At 40.4% G+C, this 19,159-nt stretch overlaps 1 protein-coding gene across 2 annotated transcripts in view; it reads left to right on the plus strand.

Annotated features, from left to right (window-relative positions):
• Nucleotides 1–13,678: 13,678 nt before the first annotated feature.
• PTPN9 (protein tyrosine phosphatase non-receptor type 9) overlaps nucleotides 13,679–19,159 on the plus strand; it is a 2,029,980-nt gene continuing 2,024,499 nt past the window's right edge. The window contains exon 1 of one of the 2 annotated variants that reach the window (XM_044077235.1): nucleotides 13,679–14,279. In XM_044077235.1, coding sequence (XP_043933170.1) covers nucleotides 14,247–14,279 — 33 coding nt within the window. In that variant the 5' untranslated portion in view covers nucleotides 13,679–14,246. The remainder of the gene's footprint in view (nucleotides 14,280–19,159) is intronic. The other variant, XM_044077236.1, reaches the window with a different exon arrangement.

A 19,159-nucleotide genomic window follows, 5' to 3' on the forward strand; every position in this document is an offset into this window, starting at 1 on the left:
GGGGATATGGAGCATTGCACCATGGGATACCTGCTTAGCCCAGCCAATGAAAGACTTTGAGCTAGGAAAGTCGGCCGTGTCGGAGCCGATATTCGGCTCCGAACCCACGAGTAAGAATGTGAGGCGAGATGGACTACCTACATCGAACGGTATGGTGAGTACATAGCTTCTTGATTTACATTAACAAAAGGAGCATAATATTATTATCACTATTAATTATATATAATGTAACTGGCTCAAAATTGAAAATCAGTGGTTGAATAGAAGATATGATAAACACCACATATTTACATATAGTGCTACATTTTTTTAAGTTTAGTATTTCCTCGTTTTTATTACTGAAACAACATTTAGTAGTAGTTGAAGTAACCATCAAAGAACACAATGAGTTGACTCTTTTGGAGGGAAGGATAGGAGAATAGATACAGAACCATATTATATTACTTCAGAATAAAATCTAAAGTAATACTGCAAAAGGTGAGGAATTTCAAGCATTTGTTAATACTGTCTGTAGTTAGTTTATGGGATAAAATATATTTGGATAGCATGTTTGCAAAATTCTCCAAATGTATTTTAGATCAATCTATCCAGTTCTGAGTAATATAAAGCTTAATTAACATAAAGAGAGCAATCAGAATCCTCAGTTCACTAGTGGGTATGTCAGTTTGGCCTGCATGCAATATAGCAAATTCCCAGGAAAGAGTGGATTTCCCGTATCCCATTTTTACGAGTTTGATTCTTAGTGAGTTCCATAAATTTTGTGCATAAAATTATGTTGTTCCTTTAACGTTCACACAGGAATTTTGTTAAAGAAGTCAGTTATGCTATTAGACTAGTGTATGAAATAAGAGGGCTATGGCTCTGCTAGTCAAAGAAGGAAGCCTCTCACGAATGAGAGAATCTGTATTCTTCTGATAGTGGTCCATGGTGACTATTGTATAAAATGGAAGGCTATGATGACCCTGCTAGTTAGAGAAGGAATCCTCTCATGACTGAGAGAATGTGTATGCTTCTGACAGTGGTCCTTGGTGACTATTGTATAAAATGGAAGGCTATAACTCCGCTAGTTAGAGAAGGAAGCCTCTCATGAATGAGAGAATGTGTATGCTTCTGACAGTGGTCCTTGGTGACTATTGTATAAAATGGAAGGCTATAACCCTGCTAGTCAGACAAGGAAGCCTCTCATGAATGAGAGAATGTGTATGCTTCTGATAGTGGTCCTTGGTGACTATTGTATAAAATGGAAGGCTATGACCCTGCTAGTTAGAGAAGGAATCCTCTCATGAATGAGAGAATGTGTATGCTTCTGACAGTGGTCCTTGGTGACTATTGTATAAAATGGAAGGCTATAACCCTGCTAGTTAGAGAGGGAAGCGTCTCATGAATGAGAGAATGTGTATGCTTCTGACAGTGGTCCTTGGTGACTATTGTATGAAATGTAAGGCTATGACCCTGATAGTTAGAGAAGGAAGCCTCTCATGAATGAGGGAAATGCATATGCTTCTGACAGTGATCCTTGGTGACTATTGGATAAAATGGAAGGCTATGACCCTGCTAGTTAGAGAAGGAAGCCTCTCATAAAGGAGATAATGTGTATGTTTAGGACATTGATCCTTGGTTAAGAGCTGCAGTAAAGGTGAGATATTGTAGATACTAGGAAGAGGTCTGAATATCTTCCTGCAAGACATCCAGAAGAGGAAAGACCATTTGGATTATGATGAACCCTGCCAGCGAAACTTTTTTTTATGGACTTTTACAGAACAGGCAATTTCAGTAACTTTCTTTGGTTGCATTGTACTTGAAAAGAGATTGCAACAAAATTTTTGGTTGAGTTTAACAGTACATTGTTTCTGACAAATGACAGACTGTGCTGCATTTTGTATGCACCACTATATATGTGTGTATGCATACTATCTATATATGTATATATTATATTTTATATGTTGCATCATCGAGAAAGCAACATACTGAACTACAACTCATCAAGCACTAATGCTTGAAAAGCAACCTATCAAAAGAAGAAACCTAACCTAAATTCCTCTTCTTTTTGCTAATTATATATAACAACTCTATAAGATCGCACTACAAGGGGGGAAACAACAAATTCCCTTATCCCCACTGCAATGCTATCTCACACAGAAATAGAAGTCAGTATGTCTGATAAAAAACAGTTTGAGTGATTGAAAATCAGCTTATTTTATTTGATAATAAAACTGCTCAATAAAATGAGAGCATACCATACATGGTTCCAGTTAAAATGGTCAAGTGGTGATACAGTCAGCAGCATTTCTGCCTGCTTAGTTTGATCTACAGGAAAATTGATTCACTTTTCTGTGAGATAATTAAACACCAGGGTTAGGGAATATGTCTTTCCCTGGTATTGTGGGATTTTGGAGTTGGTATATTTAAGTAGCAAGGAATTATGCGGGTGCAGTCCCCCACACAGGGCTTGATCACCTGCAAAAGATAATGGCTTTGATTTGCATGCTCAGAGGTTATGTCTCGTAGTGTGCATAGTATGTGCATTGTGTTGTTGATGTTTTTTTGATGATCTGGTGAGTGTTGATCTACTAAAGTTTTGAACAGCCAGATACACAGTGGCTTTGCACTTACTTAGATAAAGAGTAAAAAGCACTAATAACAGTAAAGATGCAAACCACGTATGTACCACTTCTCCAGTCACCGTCATTGATTTTTGATGTGTTTAGTGCTCTTAGATTAATATCATTGTTGTAATTTACATGGCTTTTTATAAAGAAAATACAAAAGTAAATATGGCTTGATATTGCTATGTATAACTTAAATCTGATGAAGTTCTGACAAGACTGAAAGTACTCATCTCTTGTTTTAACTTAATATGCCACACACACACACACACACACACACACACACACACACACACACACACACACACACACACACACACACACACACACACACACACACACACACATATATTGTTTTTGCAGGGGCAAGCCCCTCCACCATGCCCTCCACATCTCCTGTTGAATATGTATATACCAACTCCAAAATCACACTACAGTGGGGAAAGGGCACATTTCACACTCCCTGCTGTACTTCAAGCTTGCTCAGGAAAAGTTGGTACACTTTGACCATATGATTTTTGATCGGTTATACTGTCTTTTCCTTACTTCGATAAAATGACATTTTGTTGATATATCTGTATCCCATACACATAGGATCATAGGATCAGAGAAAGTTACTAGGCTAATGGCCCTGAGATCCTTGTAAGCCTAGCCAAGAGTTTAGTCCATGTTTAGACAAGTCAGCACCCAAAGCCCCTGTCCAGCAGGGACACAGATGGAATCCCAGAGATGTATTTTCTGCTTCCCATTCAGCTATCCAGGTTGTGCTTGAAAAGGGATATGAGGTACTCTGCTTGATGTGGAGAGGGAGTCTATTTCACAGATGGGGGAGTCTCTAGGACACAAATCTGTCCTGCCAAGTCCTACTGATGTCACAGACCAGTGGACCTTGACTTGTGGATATGCAGCAGTCCCATCAACGTGGGGTCTGAGATTGCTTTGTATACCAGACAGAGGTTACCTCTGAGGAGTCTGTATGAAAATGAGTAGAGGAATAGGGCTTTTAGCCTATCTGTGTAGGGTAGATGTTTGAGGCCCCGGATTCTTCTGAGGAACCTCTGTGGTCTCTCCAGCTGCTGCATGTACTTTGCAAAGTACATGCCGAAGGGGGCATTGTACTCAATAATTGGCCTTATAAGGGAAGAATAGAGGAATGTTATGACCTCCTTGTCCCTAGATTAGATACCCTTACTTATGAGGTAGATGATGTAGAAGGCTTTCTGTACAATGGAAGCAACATGGTGGTCAAAAGTCAGGTTGCTATCGACCTGGGTGCCCAAATCCCTCATGACTGATTGCATGCTTAGGACATTGTTATTAATGTGATAATATGTGGGGATATCACTCTGCCTAAAGGGGATGATGATGCATTTTTTTGATATTCACCCTTGAGGCCATATTTCTGGCACCAGTCATTTGTTTGGGTGAGACCCTCTTGGAGGAAGTCCACATCACTTGGGGAAATTGATGACCACGCCCAGCTTGTAGTCATCTGCAAACTTGGTTAGCCATAACCCACTGGTTTTGGCCTGCACCTCAGAGAGGTATATCCTGAATAACAGAGGCCCAAAGACCGATTCCTGGGTTACGCCGCTTGTTACAGGTCTACTGCTTGAGGTGGCTTCCCCTATTTTGATTAAGTGGGTTCTATCAGTGAGCCAGTCTGCTACCCTTTTGATAACATATGGAGTGATGCCTAGTTGAGAGAGTTTATCTATTATGCCCAAGTGGGGAATAGTGTCTAAGGCTTTGGCCAGGTCAAGGTAGGCGGTGTGCACCGTTTTCCCCTCATCCATGGCTTTGGTGACTGTCTCAAGAAAGTCGACCAGATTTAAATGACGTGACCTCCCCTTGACTAAGCTAAACTGTGTGGGATCAAGTGTTTGGAGGTTGCCAATGTCCTTGTTAATGAGGTCCATGATAATCCATTCTATGGCCTTGCAGATCAGGCTAGTTAGGCTGATGGGTCTATAATTTTCCAGATTGGTGGAAGCTCCACCTTTGTGTAAAGGGATGACAGTAGCTGTCCTCCACTTGGCTGGGACAAAGGCGGTACTCAGGCTTTGATTGAATAGGGTGCCTAATGGTGCTGCAAGTTCATGCCTGAGTTCATGTATGATGCAGCCTGAGATGTTATTGAGTCCCATGGAGGCTGTCTTTTTTGCCTTTGAGAGGGCAGTGATGACCTGTACTGGGGATGTCCTGATTTACTGATGGGGTGGCAGAGGGGTGAAGTTTTCACTGAATCTGTCAGCCAGTAGGTTGGCTATATCTACAGCATTGCTGGAACCTGTGTTCTGAGAGACTGCCTTCCAATCTATCTGCAAATATACAGAGCTGAGTATATTTTTTTGGTTTTAGAGTTTGTACAGTTAGTTGTTGCTTAGATCTCTGTTGAAACTGTTTTCCCCACCCTACCCCCATTTTCTGCCGTGTCTTCAGTTGGTATAACTGTTTTTTACAGCTTCTGTGTTATCTAACTCAAGGATCACTTGCATAAAATTAGACCTGTTAGTAACAGCCTGCATTTAATTGCTGGAATGTGTGTTCTGAGAGAGTGTCCTCCAATCTATCTGCAAATATACAGAGCTGAGTATATTTTTTGGTTTTAGAGTTTGTACTGTTAATTGTTGCTTAGATCTCTGTTTGTTCCACTCACCCTCCCTATTTCTGGGTTGTAGTTTAAATTTGGTGGCTTTTGCAGTTGCCCGCCCCACTGTAGATTTGATCTGGGACACTCCCCCAGTCCCATCTCTTTATCACATTCTACCTAATAAACTCTTTCTGCACTTGCTTTTAGTCCTTTTTAATTTAATTGCATTTTTTAAACTGTGTTTGGTCTAATATTGCTACATACTCAAGTGTGCTAACTTGCACTGCATGTGAATTGTTTTTACTACTTTTCTGTAAAAAAAAAAAAAATGTAAGCCTGTTTCCTACCTTTCCTGTAACTAGTGTTCCAGATACAGATGTGCTGTATCCAGGACTGTATGCAAGCTTCTGAGTCCCCCAAGCCTTTCTGTGTTAGAGGGAAGCCTTCTAGCTTATCAGTGGGAGTGGTAAGCACTAGGTAACCTGTCTACCACATAAGGAGTGGTTCTGGCCCAGAAATTGTAGTTATTGGCCGTTTGGGCAATCTCTTCCATCTCTCTCAACTTTCTGATTTAAAAGCCTGCATTTGCACTTGTTTCTGTCCTGTAACTCGTCTAGTGCAAATACAGATTTTTAATTTTAGCATTTAAATTTGCTTATTCGTGCTCAGCACATTTTCAGAACTTGTAAGCACTACATAAGCTACTAATTACTATAGCACTCAACCTTCCTCATTACCTAGAGGAAAACAGTTTTTGTACTTACTTACCTCACTTGCTTAGAGAAAAACAGCTCTTGTAATCACTTTCCTCACTTATCTAGAGAGAAATAGTTTTTTTATTCAGGCATATCCAAGGGTCAGCTCCCAGTGTTCTCTCCTGTCTATCTGATGAATCTGGGCATCTTGAGGCAGTGTAGAAATTGCATCATGTACACAGACAATCCTCTCCTCCTACCACCCAACACTACATCCTGTGAGAGATGCACTTATCATAGCCAAACTGGAGGTAAAGCTCTCTCCAACCAAGACTGAACTTGACAGTCATGAGGAAAAGGTAAACATTTGCACCACACCACACTCATCGCATAGTCTCACTAAATCTTCACCACCAAAATCCACACATAGTAACACAAAAACATTTGCGGAGGCTCTCGATAATAATCTGTTTAAGCAACAGAGACCTTCAAAGCGGAAACGCAAGCAACCTCCATCCCCCAACACAATCCAAATGACACATGGCACACAGACTCAGTGTGCCACTCAACCACAGCCAATAAGGCAAAACAACGTACCCAACACACTAGTCATAGTTGACCCTATAGTCAGGCATACTGATGTCCCACTCACCAGGCTAAACAAGGAGGTTACTGTCAGCTGCCTGTCAGGTGCCAGGATCTGCCACATAATCCATGCACTCAGGTCACTCCACAATAAGTACAAATATGACTGTCATTGTCCATGTTGGTGTGGATGACCTGAGACGTACCTCCCTGGACTACATGAAAAGAGACATGGAAGAGATCTCCGATCTTGTAGCCCAGACCATAGCCCTGAGTAGCATTCTGCCATTGCCCAGAATGATACCACAGTACAAGGACAAAATGATTGACTTCAACAATTGGCTAAGCTTCTGGTGTCATTCTAAGGGGATCCAGTATCTGTCTGCTTGGATGACATGGTCGATAAGACCATGATGCTTTACCACAGATGGCCTGCACCATTCACCCCTGGGATTCTGGATACTGGCTAAGGTTCTTGCTGCCTCTATAGTGCCTTTTTTAGGCAAGATTCAAATAACAAATTCACCACCGTAACAGGAACAGGCAAGCAAAAACTGAGGGTAATGCTACTCAATTCTAGAAGTCTAAATACCAAAATGCACTCACTCGAGGCACTCCTTAAAATGGAGAACATCGATATCTGTGTAGTGACCAGGGTTGCGAGATTTCGTATCGGCAAGGTAGGGACGAAAAAAAAAGTGAAGAGCAAAAAAAAAAAAAACAACAGATCAACAATCAACAGAAGTAGCTCCGTGTTTACCGATTTTTGATTAGCCCGTATACCAGCATACGGTCCAATCAAAAATCGCTAAACATGGAGCTACTTCTGTTTAATGCAGAACACAAGAAGCTCCGTGTTTAGCGATTTTTGATTGGCCTCTATGCCAGGTATACAGACCAATCAAAAAAAAAAACAAAGCGGAGGCTGGCCGGGATTTAAACCGGCAGGGAGGGACTCTGGATCAGGCTGCTGATCTTGGGACAGTCCTGCCCAAATAGGGACGTCTGGCAACCCTGGCAGTGACTGAGACCTGGTTCAAGGCTCCAGAGAGCACCCCTGCACTACCAGGCTATAACTCATACCACACTTTTCTGTCATGTAACCTAGACCGATACACCAAAGGCGGAGGTGTGTCCATATTCAGTGAGGATATCCACACCTCCAGACTAGTTGCTCAGCATAATGCATCCAAGGTTATCCAAGTGCAACTAACTCTGGGCAAAACTACAATCCAAATTGTAGCTTGCTACAGATCCCCCACCATGCCCCAGGATTCCCATTCCTCTTTTCTTGATGTACTGGAAAATATTAGGGTTCAACTAAACACCCTAATAATGGGTAACTTCAACTACCCCACCATTAACTGGGAAAACTACTCATGTACCAACTCCTTAGCTCAACGCTTTCTGGAATTCATAAACTCCAATGCCCTGGATCACCTTATCCACACCCCCACCAGGGGCAACAGTATCCTAGACTTAGTCATTACCAACATGAGTGACCGGTGTTCTACACCTGAAGTCAACTCCTCGTTGGTCTGATCCGACCATAAGCTAATCACCCTTGATATTCACATCCCGCCCCCACCCCCCATTAAGGAAACCATGGTAAAAAATTTCTCCAAAGCCAACTTCATGCTTCTTAAGACAGAAGTGGTGAACTTCATGACACCCATGCAGATGGACAATACAGTTACAACTGCTGAATCCTACACAAATGCACTCTATAAGCACTTACACGAGTGCATGGATTGTGCTATCCCAAACAGAACCAAGACACTATCCTCCAAAAAAAGAAAGCCAATCTGGTGATCCCCTGCCGTAAACAAACTGTACAACAGAAGGAAGAAACTGTTGCAAAAGAGAGTAAAATCCCATGAGTGGAGGAGCTCCCTGGTCAGCCTCAGTAAGAAGCTGAGATCCCTTATAAGATCCTCCAAAGCTAGCTACGAAAACAAAATTGCCACTAATTCTAAGGACAACCACAAAGTATTCTATAGCTATGTCAAGAATCTTGATGGCAACACCCAGATCTGCTCTGAGTTACAGCACAATGGCATGAAAATTACAGAACCAACTGATATTGCCAACATCCTGGCAGATAGGTTCAGTGCTAACTTTACCCCCACCCCACCCCCTAAAGGGTCCATATCTATACAGGAAGAATGCAGAGTCCCTGTAATCACAACTACGCAGGTAAAAGCTGCACTCTCTAAAGCCAAAAACACAGCATCCATGCGACCAGACAACATCCCAGGCTGCGTTTTACACGAACTTCAGAACGAACTGGCTCCCCACTTAAGCACCATGTTCAATAATAGCCTCACATCAGGCTTTGTGTCCACTGAATGGTGCACAGCAACAGTTATCCCACTCCACAAAGGGGGAGCCACCACTGATCCCGGGAACTATCGACCTATTAGCGTGACGAGCCTGGTCTGCAAGGCCATGGAACGTATCATCATGGAACTCATAAACAAAGACATTGGTAACCTCCAAACTCTGGATCCCACCCAGTTCAGGTTTGTGAAAGGCAGATCATGCCTCCTGAACCTGATCTACTTATTTGAGGCAGTCACCAAAGCCGTAGATTAGGGTAAGGTGGTTCACACAGCCTATCTTGACCTCACCAAGGTTTTCAACACCATCCCCCATTCTGGAATTATAGCTAAACTCACTAAACTAGGTATAAATCCCTATATCACAAGATGGGTTGCCAACTGGCTCACTGACAGAACCCACACTATAAAAGTTACACACTCCAAATCTGACCTCAAAGCAGTGACAAGTAGAGTACCACAGGGTTCTGTCCTGGGACCTCTCCTGTTTGGTATCTACTTCACTGAAGTACAGGCTAACACAGAAGGCCTCTGGCTTACGAAGTTCACAGATGACTGCAAACTAGGAGCCATAGTCAAGTCCCCAAATTATGTGGATATCCTACAGAAGGGCCTCGCTGAGACAGATGCCTGGTGTCAGAGCCATGGCCTCAAGCTCAATGCCAAAAAGTGCAGTGTCATCCCCTTTGGTAAAAACTCTGTACCCACGAACTACCACATAGGCAGCAATCTACTTAACACCGAATGTGTGATGAGACCTTGGAACCCAGGTGGACAGTAGTCTCTCCTTTGATAGTCACATCACCACAATAGTCAGGAAGTCCTTCTATGTAGCACACCTCATCATAAAAGGGTTCTCATCCAGGAAAAAAGAGGTCATTGTTCCCCTCTACTCAACACTCATTAGACCCATTATAGAGTACAATGCCCCTTTTGGAATGTACCTCACAAGACATCTGCAGCAGCTGGAAAGGCCACAGAAGTACCTCACAAAGAAGATTACTGGCCTCAAACAAATGCCCTACACTGAGCACCTCAAAAAACTCCAGCTTTACTCTGTAGCATATCACCTACTCCGAGGTGATCTCTGCCTAACATATAAAGCTATGTCAAACCCAGAGCTGTTTGACATGCTACACCTAAAGAAATCCCAACCCCTCTGAGCTACACACTCTAGGGACCTAAACATTGTCACCACAATAAACAGAACATGCTAGAGGGATAGATTCCTGTCCCAGAGACTTCCCATACTCTGGAACAGGCTACCCATCTATGTCAAGAAAAGTTCTTCATTAGCACTCTTCAAGAAAAATCTTGATGAGTGGATGGGAAATAGGAAATACACCCCGGGATCACTTCTGTGTCTCTGCTTGACAGTGGCACAGGAAAATAACTTTCTTGGGTGGAGTAAGCCAGAGAACCTTGTTGGCTAGGCTTACATAGGCCCCTGGGCTGATAGCCTAGTACCTACCTATGAACCTATGAGCATTTGTGTATGTAGTGTCCTTGACCACCAGTTCTGAACAGATCTGGGTGCTTCCTTTCTTATGATTGTCTTTAGTAGGTGTGGCCAATTTGGACTCAAAGTTGGCTTTAGAGGATTTCACTAGTGCTCTTATTTGCTTGCTCAGGCTAAGGAGAGACTGCTTCCTATTGGGCACCTGCTCCTTCTTGGTCCTGAACTGCTATTTTTTCCTTTTGTTACATAGTTTATTTATTGCAGATGTCCACCAGACAGGTTTACTCTTCCTTGTGGAGGATGATTTTGTCCTGGCAGGTATTCCTGATTCCATGCATTATACAAGCGCTCCTATAGTATTTTGGTGTAGATCTGGACATTGGTGCCAGTTCCAACAGAGGGGGAGGGGGCTATGAATCTGTTTATACCATCCCTCAGGAGGTTGTAATCAGCTATGGAGAAGTTTTTTTGTTTGACCCTAGCTGGGGGGGGGGGGGGGTAGATGCTGACTTCGAAAGTGACTGCTTTATGGTCGGATCTTACTAGGGAGGATGATACTGTAGGGGTGCTGCAGTGGTTACTCATGTTGGTTAATACCAAGTCCAAGATGTTATCACCTCTTGTGGGGGTATTGACTAACTGTTCCAAGGCATTTGCACTGATAAAATCAAGGAATCTCTAGTCATTTGCATTCTGGCATAAGTAGTTTTTCCTATCTATGGTTGGGTAGTTAAAGTTGCTCAGGATCAGAGTACAGGGTTGAATCTCGATAGATTCGAAGAGATCTAGATAGGCAGAGTGGGCATCCTGAGTCAAATTTGGGGGATTTGAATAGGGATCTTGTCAATGGTTAACTGCACCTGGAGTGTCTCCTGTGCATTATACTGTTTGACCAGTCTGGAGTTGTGTGTGTCTTTTATATTGAAACTCCACCTCCTTTGGCTTTGCTGCCCACAGTCTGGGGTCTGAATGTATGACAGGATGAGTAACCAGGTAAGGCTGGGGTGCTCTCCACAGCTTTGAAACAGGTATCTGTGACTGCACAAATGTCAGCATCTTCCAGGGTTAAGAATGCTTGCAATGAGTGCACTTTCATGCTTTTAGACACCTAGCATTTACATATAAAAAATGTTATGTCTGTGCATATAATGTTTTGTGAAAAATAATAGGAATATATGGTTGACAGCTGCTCTGTCAAATTTATTTTGTCAGCAGGTCATAGGTGCCTGTATGAGATTACTGACAGCATGGATAGGAAATATGCTCTTTACTTGCTATTATGCAATCTCAGAGATGGTCTGCTGAGTAGCAAGGGGTATAGGGAGTGTAAGTTGTCTTTCCCCCAGGAATAAAATGATTATTTTGGAGTTTTATGGAGCTACTATTTTGCTCACACACACACACACACACACACACACACACACACACACACACACACATTAAAATTACTTAAATTAAAACAGAATAAGTAACATCTTACTACCCCGAGGAAAAAATGTTTTAAATAAAATTAATTATGTGCAAGTATAAATTGACTGAGGAAGAAAACCCTACACTAGGAAAAGAAACATCGGAGTCTTTATAACTTACCAAAGCAGGAGACTTAATAATGGCTCAGCTTAACATATCAGTACAATATGCACTGTGATTGCCATTGCTGTTCATGAAGGACATTGGAACTGCCCATTCCACTATTTTTTTCTGGCACACTACATATACAATAGCAAAACATGATAAACCAGTTTGTATGTGAACAGGTGGAGGCACTGCTTTTTGTAACCATATCAGTCCCAATGTCCACAAAGCAGCCCTGTTGAGTAAATCCCATGCTGCTTATGGGGTAAAAGCAATGAGGGTTTGGACATGTCTGAAAATGTCCACGCTTGCCATCACTGGAGGGGTAGGAGGATTAGGCAGACCATGGATATTCCTACATCATTTTTGGTATCAGATAGGGTAATAAAAGATGTGGTATTACAATGTAGCGCCAAGCACTGGAAGGAATGGTGTCATATCTAGAGCAGGCCTGGTGCCCTCCCATATTATTTCCACAGAACTTTTACTCGGAAATATGGTTACCATCTAGTGGCATAAAACAGATACACAAAGTAGTATACTTTCTATGCATACCATTTATAAATTTAAAGTTAATATGACAAGATTTTCTTTATGGGTTGGGTGTACCATAGCTCTCATCCTTTCATCTCCACAATGTGGAACATTACCTTTCATAATGAGGAACAAACTAAAAGCTTACTAACAAATTCAACTAGGAAGACTTCAGGATTGGGTACAGACTGATACTTTACACATATAAGAAGTCCTTTTGATGAAGTAATATGAGTCAGTGTAGTTTACCGTAGATGTCAGCTAAAAATTAACGCTGAATGTGTGAAAGATCATTTGAATGTTGAACTGTGAGGAACATGGACTTTAATTTTAAGACTTAAAATGAGGAGAGTTCCTCAAAATGAGGTACAATTGAGAGATATGGTATGTACCTGTGCATTAATCTTTTCAATATATATTACGCTTATATTAACATTTTTCAAGAGTTTTAGCTGCTCAGACAGCCTACTGGTGCCTGCCAACGATACCTGTTTATCATTGTACTCTAAGCTTTGCTGTGAAGTCTACACAGCTCCCATCACTGTGACCAGAAGGACTTTTTTGTGGTTAAGTCCTCAACTCCAGGATGTTTATTGGTGCTATGGTGGATGGATGAAGTATTTCACCATACTTGATCTCAATTAATGGACAAGTGCAAACAGGGGACTTCTCTTGTATGGGATCTGGTACCACTGTCCACGCTAGCTCTCTGGGTCTCAATGATGAATCAGAAACTCCCAGCGTACCCTATTTGAGTGGGAAGAGAGCAAGGCAGAGGCTGTTTCTTCTCTTCCCCCAGTCCTAGCAGTGTTCCAGCTGATTCCTGAACCCTGATCACAACAACAGAATTGAACTACTGTACATATATTTTTCAGGGTGTGGGGCAGATCTATTTTTGCACTGATCAATTTATTATTTTTTTCTGTTTTAACTATTAGTCTAACTTTCAAGTTCTGTTTTTAACAGGGACTTATTCTACATGCAGAATTTTACCTGCATACTTAGATTTTTGTACTGTATAATTCTGAAATGGGCATTTATGTCAGAATTAACTGTGAGAGAGAATCTATTCTGGTTAACAATCATTAAATAACATTTTAATAAAATAAAAAAAAAACACGAATATCTTCCTAACAGAGTAAAATCATGCCTAGTTAAAGCTGTACCGATGTCAAGTGCAACACCATTTAAAGTATCTGTAACAGAGTACACTTCACTTGTAAGAAGCCAGTGAATTTTTTTATGAATGAAAGAGAGAGAGAAAGAGAGAGAGGGAGGGCGGGTATCAGTTTTGTTATTTGTCCATCGGGGGAATCAAGTCAGACGCTGTTCAGTGTTCTGCTTTTCAAGAACTGCACAGTGGTAAAACAGAGAAACCGCAAACGAGTGAGAAAGACAGAAAATTAAATGAAGCAGAGTAAGAGAGGATGTTGGAGACTTTTTTAACCTACGCATTTTTTCTTTACAGAAAGAATTAAGAATTGAAGAAATGAGGCCTTTGCATTTGAACCAGTAACTGTTTTCAAGTACTGGATTTTCCTTTACTGAAAGATAAGATTTCTTTTTAAATAAACACTGGAAGCGTTTTCTCTGATGATACAAATTACTACATATTTCCTGGAAAAGCATTATGGTGTCTGGATTTACAGGATTTATTTCCCTTAAAGGATTAACTTATTTTGATATCTTAGTATATTTTAATAAAGCGCCGTGTACACATATCCCATTGCCTATGTTCTTATAAAGTTAAAGGAACATTTCACAACTGAGTTAATGTACAGCTTATAGTGTTGTATAATCACGACTTAAACCGTAAACACGAATTTCCAATAGTTGCTCAACAGTAGTCGAAAGCAAGAAATGTCTCTTGAACTTACTGCAGAAGAAGAACAGGTAAGCATCTACTTTACTAATTTAAAGTTGGTGAAAAAAAAACACGGTTGTACTTCTAAGAACACTCACTTTTCTGGTATATGGGCATGAGGGTAGGGGTTATCACTTACGGAAAAGTAATAGAAAAGTTCCGTTGGTAGAGGAAACGTCAGTTAAAGGTGTTTATTTTTGGCATAATTATATGCTAGTAGTGTCAAACTGCTTGTTTTATTCGGTTTAATTTATTTATATTTGAATTTTATTTTAGCAAGGCAGAATATTTATATGGGTTTAAAGTAATAAGCGTCATCTTTATTTTTCTTTCTTCTCCGGCGTTACACATTCCTCTCAACTGTACAGATTTTTGCCTCAGATATTTGGTCTGTTCCTCATAAAATCTGTAGTTTTCTGGCAAATCACGGAGGATTGCACTACCCAAATAATGCCATATGTTTAAGTTTCACTTTATTTCCTTCAGAAATTTCATGCTAACACAGATCCTGTTATTCTTGCAGCTTTCTAAGTTAATAAGAGCAATATAAAAAAAATTGTCCCTTTTTTAGGCCTTTGTCCACCCATTAGTTTAGTTTGTTCGGATTTCTTGTGTTGAGAGGCATGCCGGTGTATGACTGGGGCCTGCACGTACACCGTGTTGTTTTTTGTTGTAGAAGAAAACGTTTCGACTAAGAAAACCGTATAGATAGTTTTATCACGTAAACTGTTAACCCAAGAGGCGTGATTTTATGCAAACAGAATAAGAACTGACTTTTTTTCAACTAAGGACCTTACGGTTGCAGTCATTTTAAATATCTTCTGAACCCAGATCTCTGAATGCAGGATTTGTTACATCTATTTTAATTGCCTTCACACTGCGCCCTTGAGCAATAGTTATTAGATTGTTTTGGGAGTGCTTTGCAGGCACGTCTAGTATGTTTGGGTCTACGTAAACTTCTTGTGCATACCTTAAATGGCTGATTCACGCAAAATTGTTAACATTTTTGTTCTTTAAGCGAGAACAGCTCAGGTAACGGGTTCAACCACTGTGTTTTGTAACTCTTTACTGAACAGCTGTCTTTTTAATCGTACTGTATGCGACGACGTATGTTAAAAGTTTTGTTTTTGTGATGCTACAGTCCGGCCTCTGGGTGGCACTAAGATTATTCTGTGCTTTGCGTTGTCAGTCTGGGATTGGATGGGAGCGGGTCATTTTAACTTTTTTTGTCGTATCACGTGGTGAGATGTAGTCTGTGGGCTGCTCTTATTGTTGGTGTGCGAATATAATTTTGAACGTAAACGGGTTAGAAGTGCTGTGCTCAGGAAAATGTCCTGACATGGTCTGTTCCTCTCAAATCTGTCTGTCTTAATACTTAATTTAATCTTTCACATGATGTACATATTTTGTGGATGTTTATTCCTGTTTTAGGGATTTTGATTTACCTCTTCACGCGATTTTTCTGAATCCACCTCCCCAAGATTTTGAAGCTGTTTAGTACACGGAAACCAGGCTACTTAACCAGCCTTATAGTAGCACCAATAATTTAAGCATGCAGTAATGCCTGACAGTGTGTGTGTTGATGGGTAATTATGCCTGACAGGGTGTGTGTTGATGGGTAATTAATGCCCTTCCAGAGATGTAGTGGGCAGGCATTAATTATCCATTAACACACACCCTGGAGGCATACCTCTCAACTGTACAGATTTTCGCAGACTGTCAAGATTTTTGACTCTTATTTTTGGTGTGTTCCTCATGACAACTGTTCCTTTCTGGCAAATAGCTGAGGATTGAAATCCACATCCTTAGAAGTATTCATGCTAATGCAAAACCTATTATTCTATCAACTTTCTAAGTTTGTAAGAGCAATATTTAAAATCTGTCCCTATTTGTCCCCCCATCATATTAGGCATTGTCCAGATTTTTTTCTCTTAAGAGGTTGAGAGGTGTGCCTGGAGGGCATTATTGCAGTTAGAGAATGGGGTCTTTGTAAAGTTGTTGTGTTTTACTTATGTATATTTTAAGTACTTTTTTAATGTATTTTTGATGTAAAATAGTTCCACTGCCTAATGTTTCATACTTCCTGTAGTATATGTTAATGGTGTTGGAAGAAGCATTTTACATCCAAAATGTAACACTTTAAAAAAAAATCCAGGTATTTACTTTATATATTTTAGTCCCTTACTCCTAAAAGGGTTGGTTTATTGCCAGTCATTGGAGACAGAAGTTACTAAATAATGACATGCATTTGAATTTGATTTCATATCCTTCAGAAAATACATGCCAGCAACACAAATCCTGTTCTTTTAACAACTTTCAATCAAAGATTATAACAGCAATATTTAAATTTGTAGCACCCTCCCCCCAGTTATGTCAGGCATTGTCCAGATTTCTTGTGCTAAGAGGTTGGCAGGTATGTCTAAGAAGTGAAGATGTATGTAAAAGTTGCTGCTGCCGCCAAGGATCATTCTCTCTCTCTCTCTCTCACACACACACACACACACGATAACCCACGCAGTCTCACACTCATTCACTCACACATGCAAAGAGAAACATGAACACACACACACTTCTGTTTCGCTGAAGCAGTCGCTCTCTCTCTTACTGACATACATGCATACACTCACACACGCTTTCATTTTTTAATTTTCTTTTGTTTTACACTCACTAAACAGAAGTGCTGCTTGGTGAGTGTAATATAATGGCTCACTCGCTGTCACTTTATTGACATACATGCATACACTCGCACATACCCGCACACAGTTTCGTTTTTTTTTCTTTTTAATATATTTTACACTCGCTAAACAGAAGCGGTGCTTAGCGAGTGTAAAATAATGGTGTCCGTTCTGTTTTTTGAGTCTGAACTCCACGGCAGCTTGATATACTGCCATGATGAGGCGGACTCGTTTTTCAGCGGCCATTACTTGCACATTAATACCCTTCTGGAGAATGCTCATTCTCCAATCGGGGTTCTGATGTACAGTAAGCCCATTCTCTAAAGAATGATAAAGCTGTGTGTCATCTCTTGGTCTTTTTTGGGAGTAATAATAAATTAATTTGTGATGTACATTTTTAGCAATGTCATTCTTTTAAACAGATTTTGTACTGTTTTTTTAATAAATATGTATGTACTGTACCTCTTTAGACAGTCTCAGGTTTTTAAACTTGTTTCTGAGTAGTATCCGACAATCCAAGTAGAAGTGGGTTATGTGATATTTGGTATTCAAGTGTTATGAAAATGAGGTACCCAAACTTCTTGGTCCCTACTTTTCAAGCGCATTTGTACCTGTTTTTGGTGTCTGTAGAGTTATGCTTGACACACATTAAAATATTGTTAATTTTCCAAGTGAATAGTACTACTGGGTCCTTATTTGGGTTATTTGTCCTTCATCAGTTTTTGTTGTTGGTGCTGTTGCCCTGTTTTTGCTCCTATCACCATCACCCTCCTGCATAATTGGCCCATTTTTTCCCTGTCATTAGGATGAGGATTGACCAGAAGGGGCCATCATTCAGATGCATGCTATCTGCTGACTTGCTTCTTCGCTGCTCAATCCCTGATGTCCAGTTGTTCAGAATTTCCGATGGCCCTTACTTGACCTACTTAAACATTGCTTACAACCAGAGATGTGATTCATTTCTTGCACGTGCAGTAAGGTAGAAGAAAATCATATAGTATTTGTTTCCTTATGCCTGTTTGATCCTGTCTATTTAACCTGATTGACTTCTTCAAGATGATTACAGAAGCAATGGATGAGGTCAGAGCAGTACACATTGAATATGCAGGTTTTGCAAAGGACTTCAAAATAATCCCACACTTGGATGTCACAGATAAACAATCCCAGCTAAATGTAAATTGTTGGGTAATAAACTGGCTGATAAGTAGAACCCAGCAAAGTAGTGTGGGTTGCTGTCCTGCCTCCAAAACACCTGTTCCCTGGTCCCTAACCACTATGTAGACAAAGACCTGTTCTTCGATCATTGCATATCCAATGTTTTCTAAGAAAGTGTTCTTTTGTTGCACATCTTATTACTATAGGTATGGGGTCATGGGATGTGATCATTTCACTGTATTCTGCATTCGTCAGATCAGTTATAATGTTCCCCTTTTGTGTGTACCTATCCAAACATTTGACGCAACTTGTAAGCCCACAACCCTTTCTTACTAAGAAAATCAAGGGTGACCTGTGCCTCGTATATAAAAAACTCAGTAGTTTCTGTCTTGTCAAGCGTACTGCACATTTGCAAGTCCAATGGGGGCATAAGCACATGCTCAAGACATTTAAAGATCAACTTAATATCTTTTGCAGATGTAAGAAACTTAACATTTTTCATGGCTTTCATCATTTTCCTTTATTTTTAAGGCCTACTTGCTTATAAAAACACTTGTTTATAACTTAAGCTGAGGGCATTAATCTAGATATTCCCCCTTGTAAAAGTTAGAGAAAATATATTTATTCTACATAGAATGTAGTCATTGCACTTTTGTACCCTACCTACACCATGGCATCACAAGATCACTACACGTTAACATTAAACTTGCATTTATCAAGCCTTTCTTCTCTTATTATATTGTAAAACCTATATTTCAACTAAAAAAGTACTTGTTTTCTTTAATATCTTTAGTACATACAGTAGTCACTGAAGACTACCGCTCCCCATTTAAAATACCCCTGACTACACAAAACTGCTTTACTATATATAACATGTTTTTGCTTTGCTTTGCTTTGTTTAGTATTGTAAATTTTTGTATTTCTTACTTGTAATGTAGTAGATAGCGGAGCTTTTCTCCCCGGGCCTCCACTGAAAATGGACATGTATCCAGTTGGACTAGCCCGGTTAACGAATGTAAAATAAATAAATAAAATAAAATGTACTTTGTCATGAAATACTAAGAATAAAAATGTACTGT

Source organism: Protopterus annectens, chromosome 7.part0, assembly GCF_019279795.1.
Source record: "Protopterus annectens isolate FY-2018-M chromosome 7.part0, PAN1.0, whole genome shotgun sequence".
NCBI classification, from domain to species: domain Eukaryota; kingdom Metazoa; phylum Chordata; order Ceratodontiformes; family Protopteridae; genus Protopterus; species Protopterus annectens.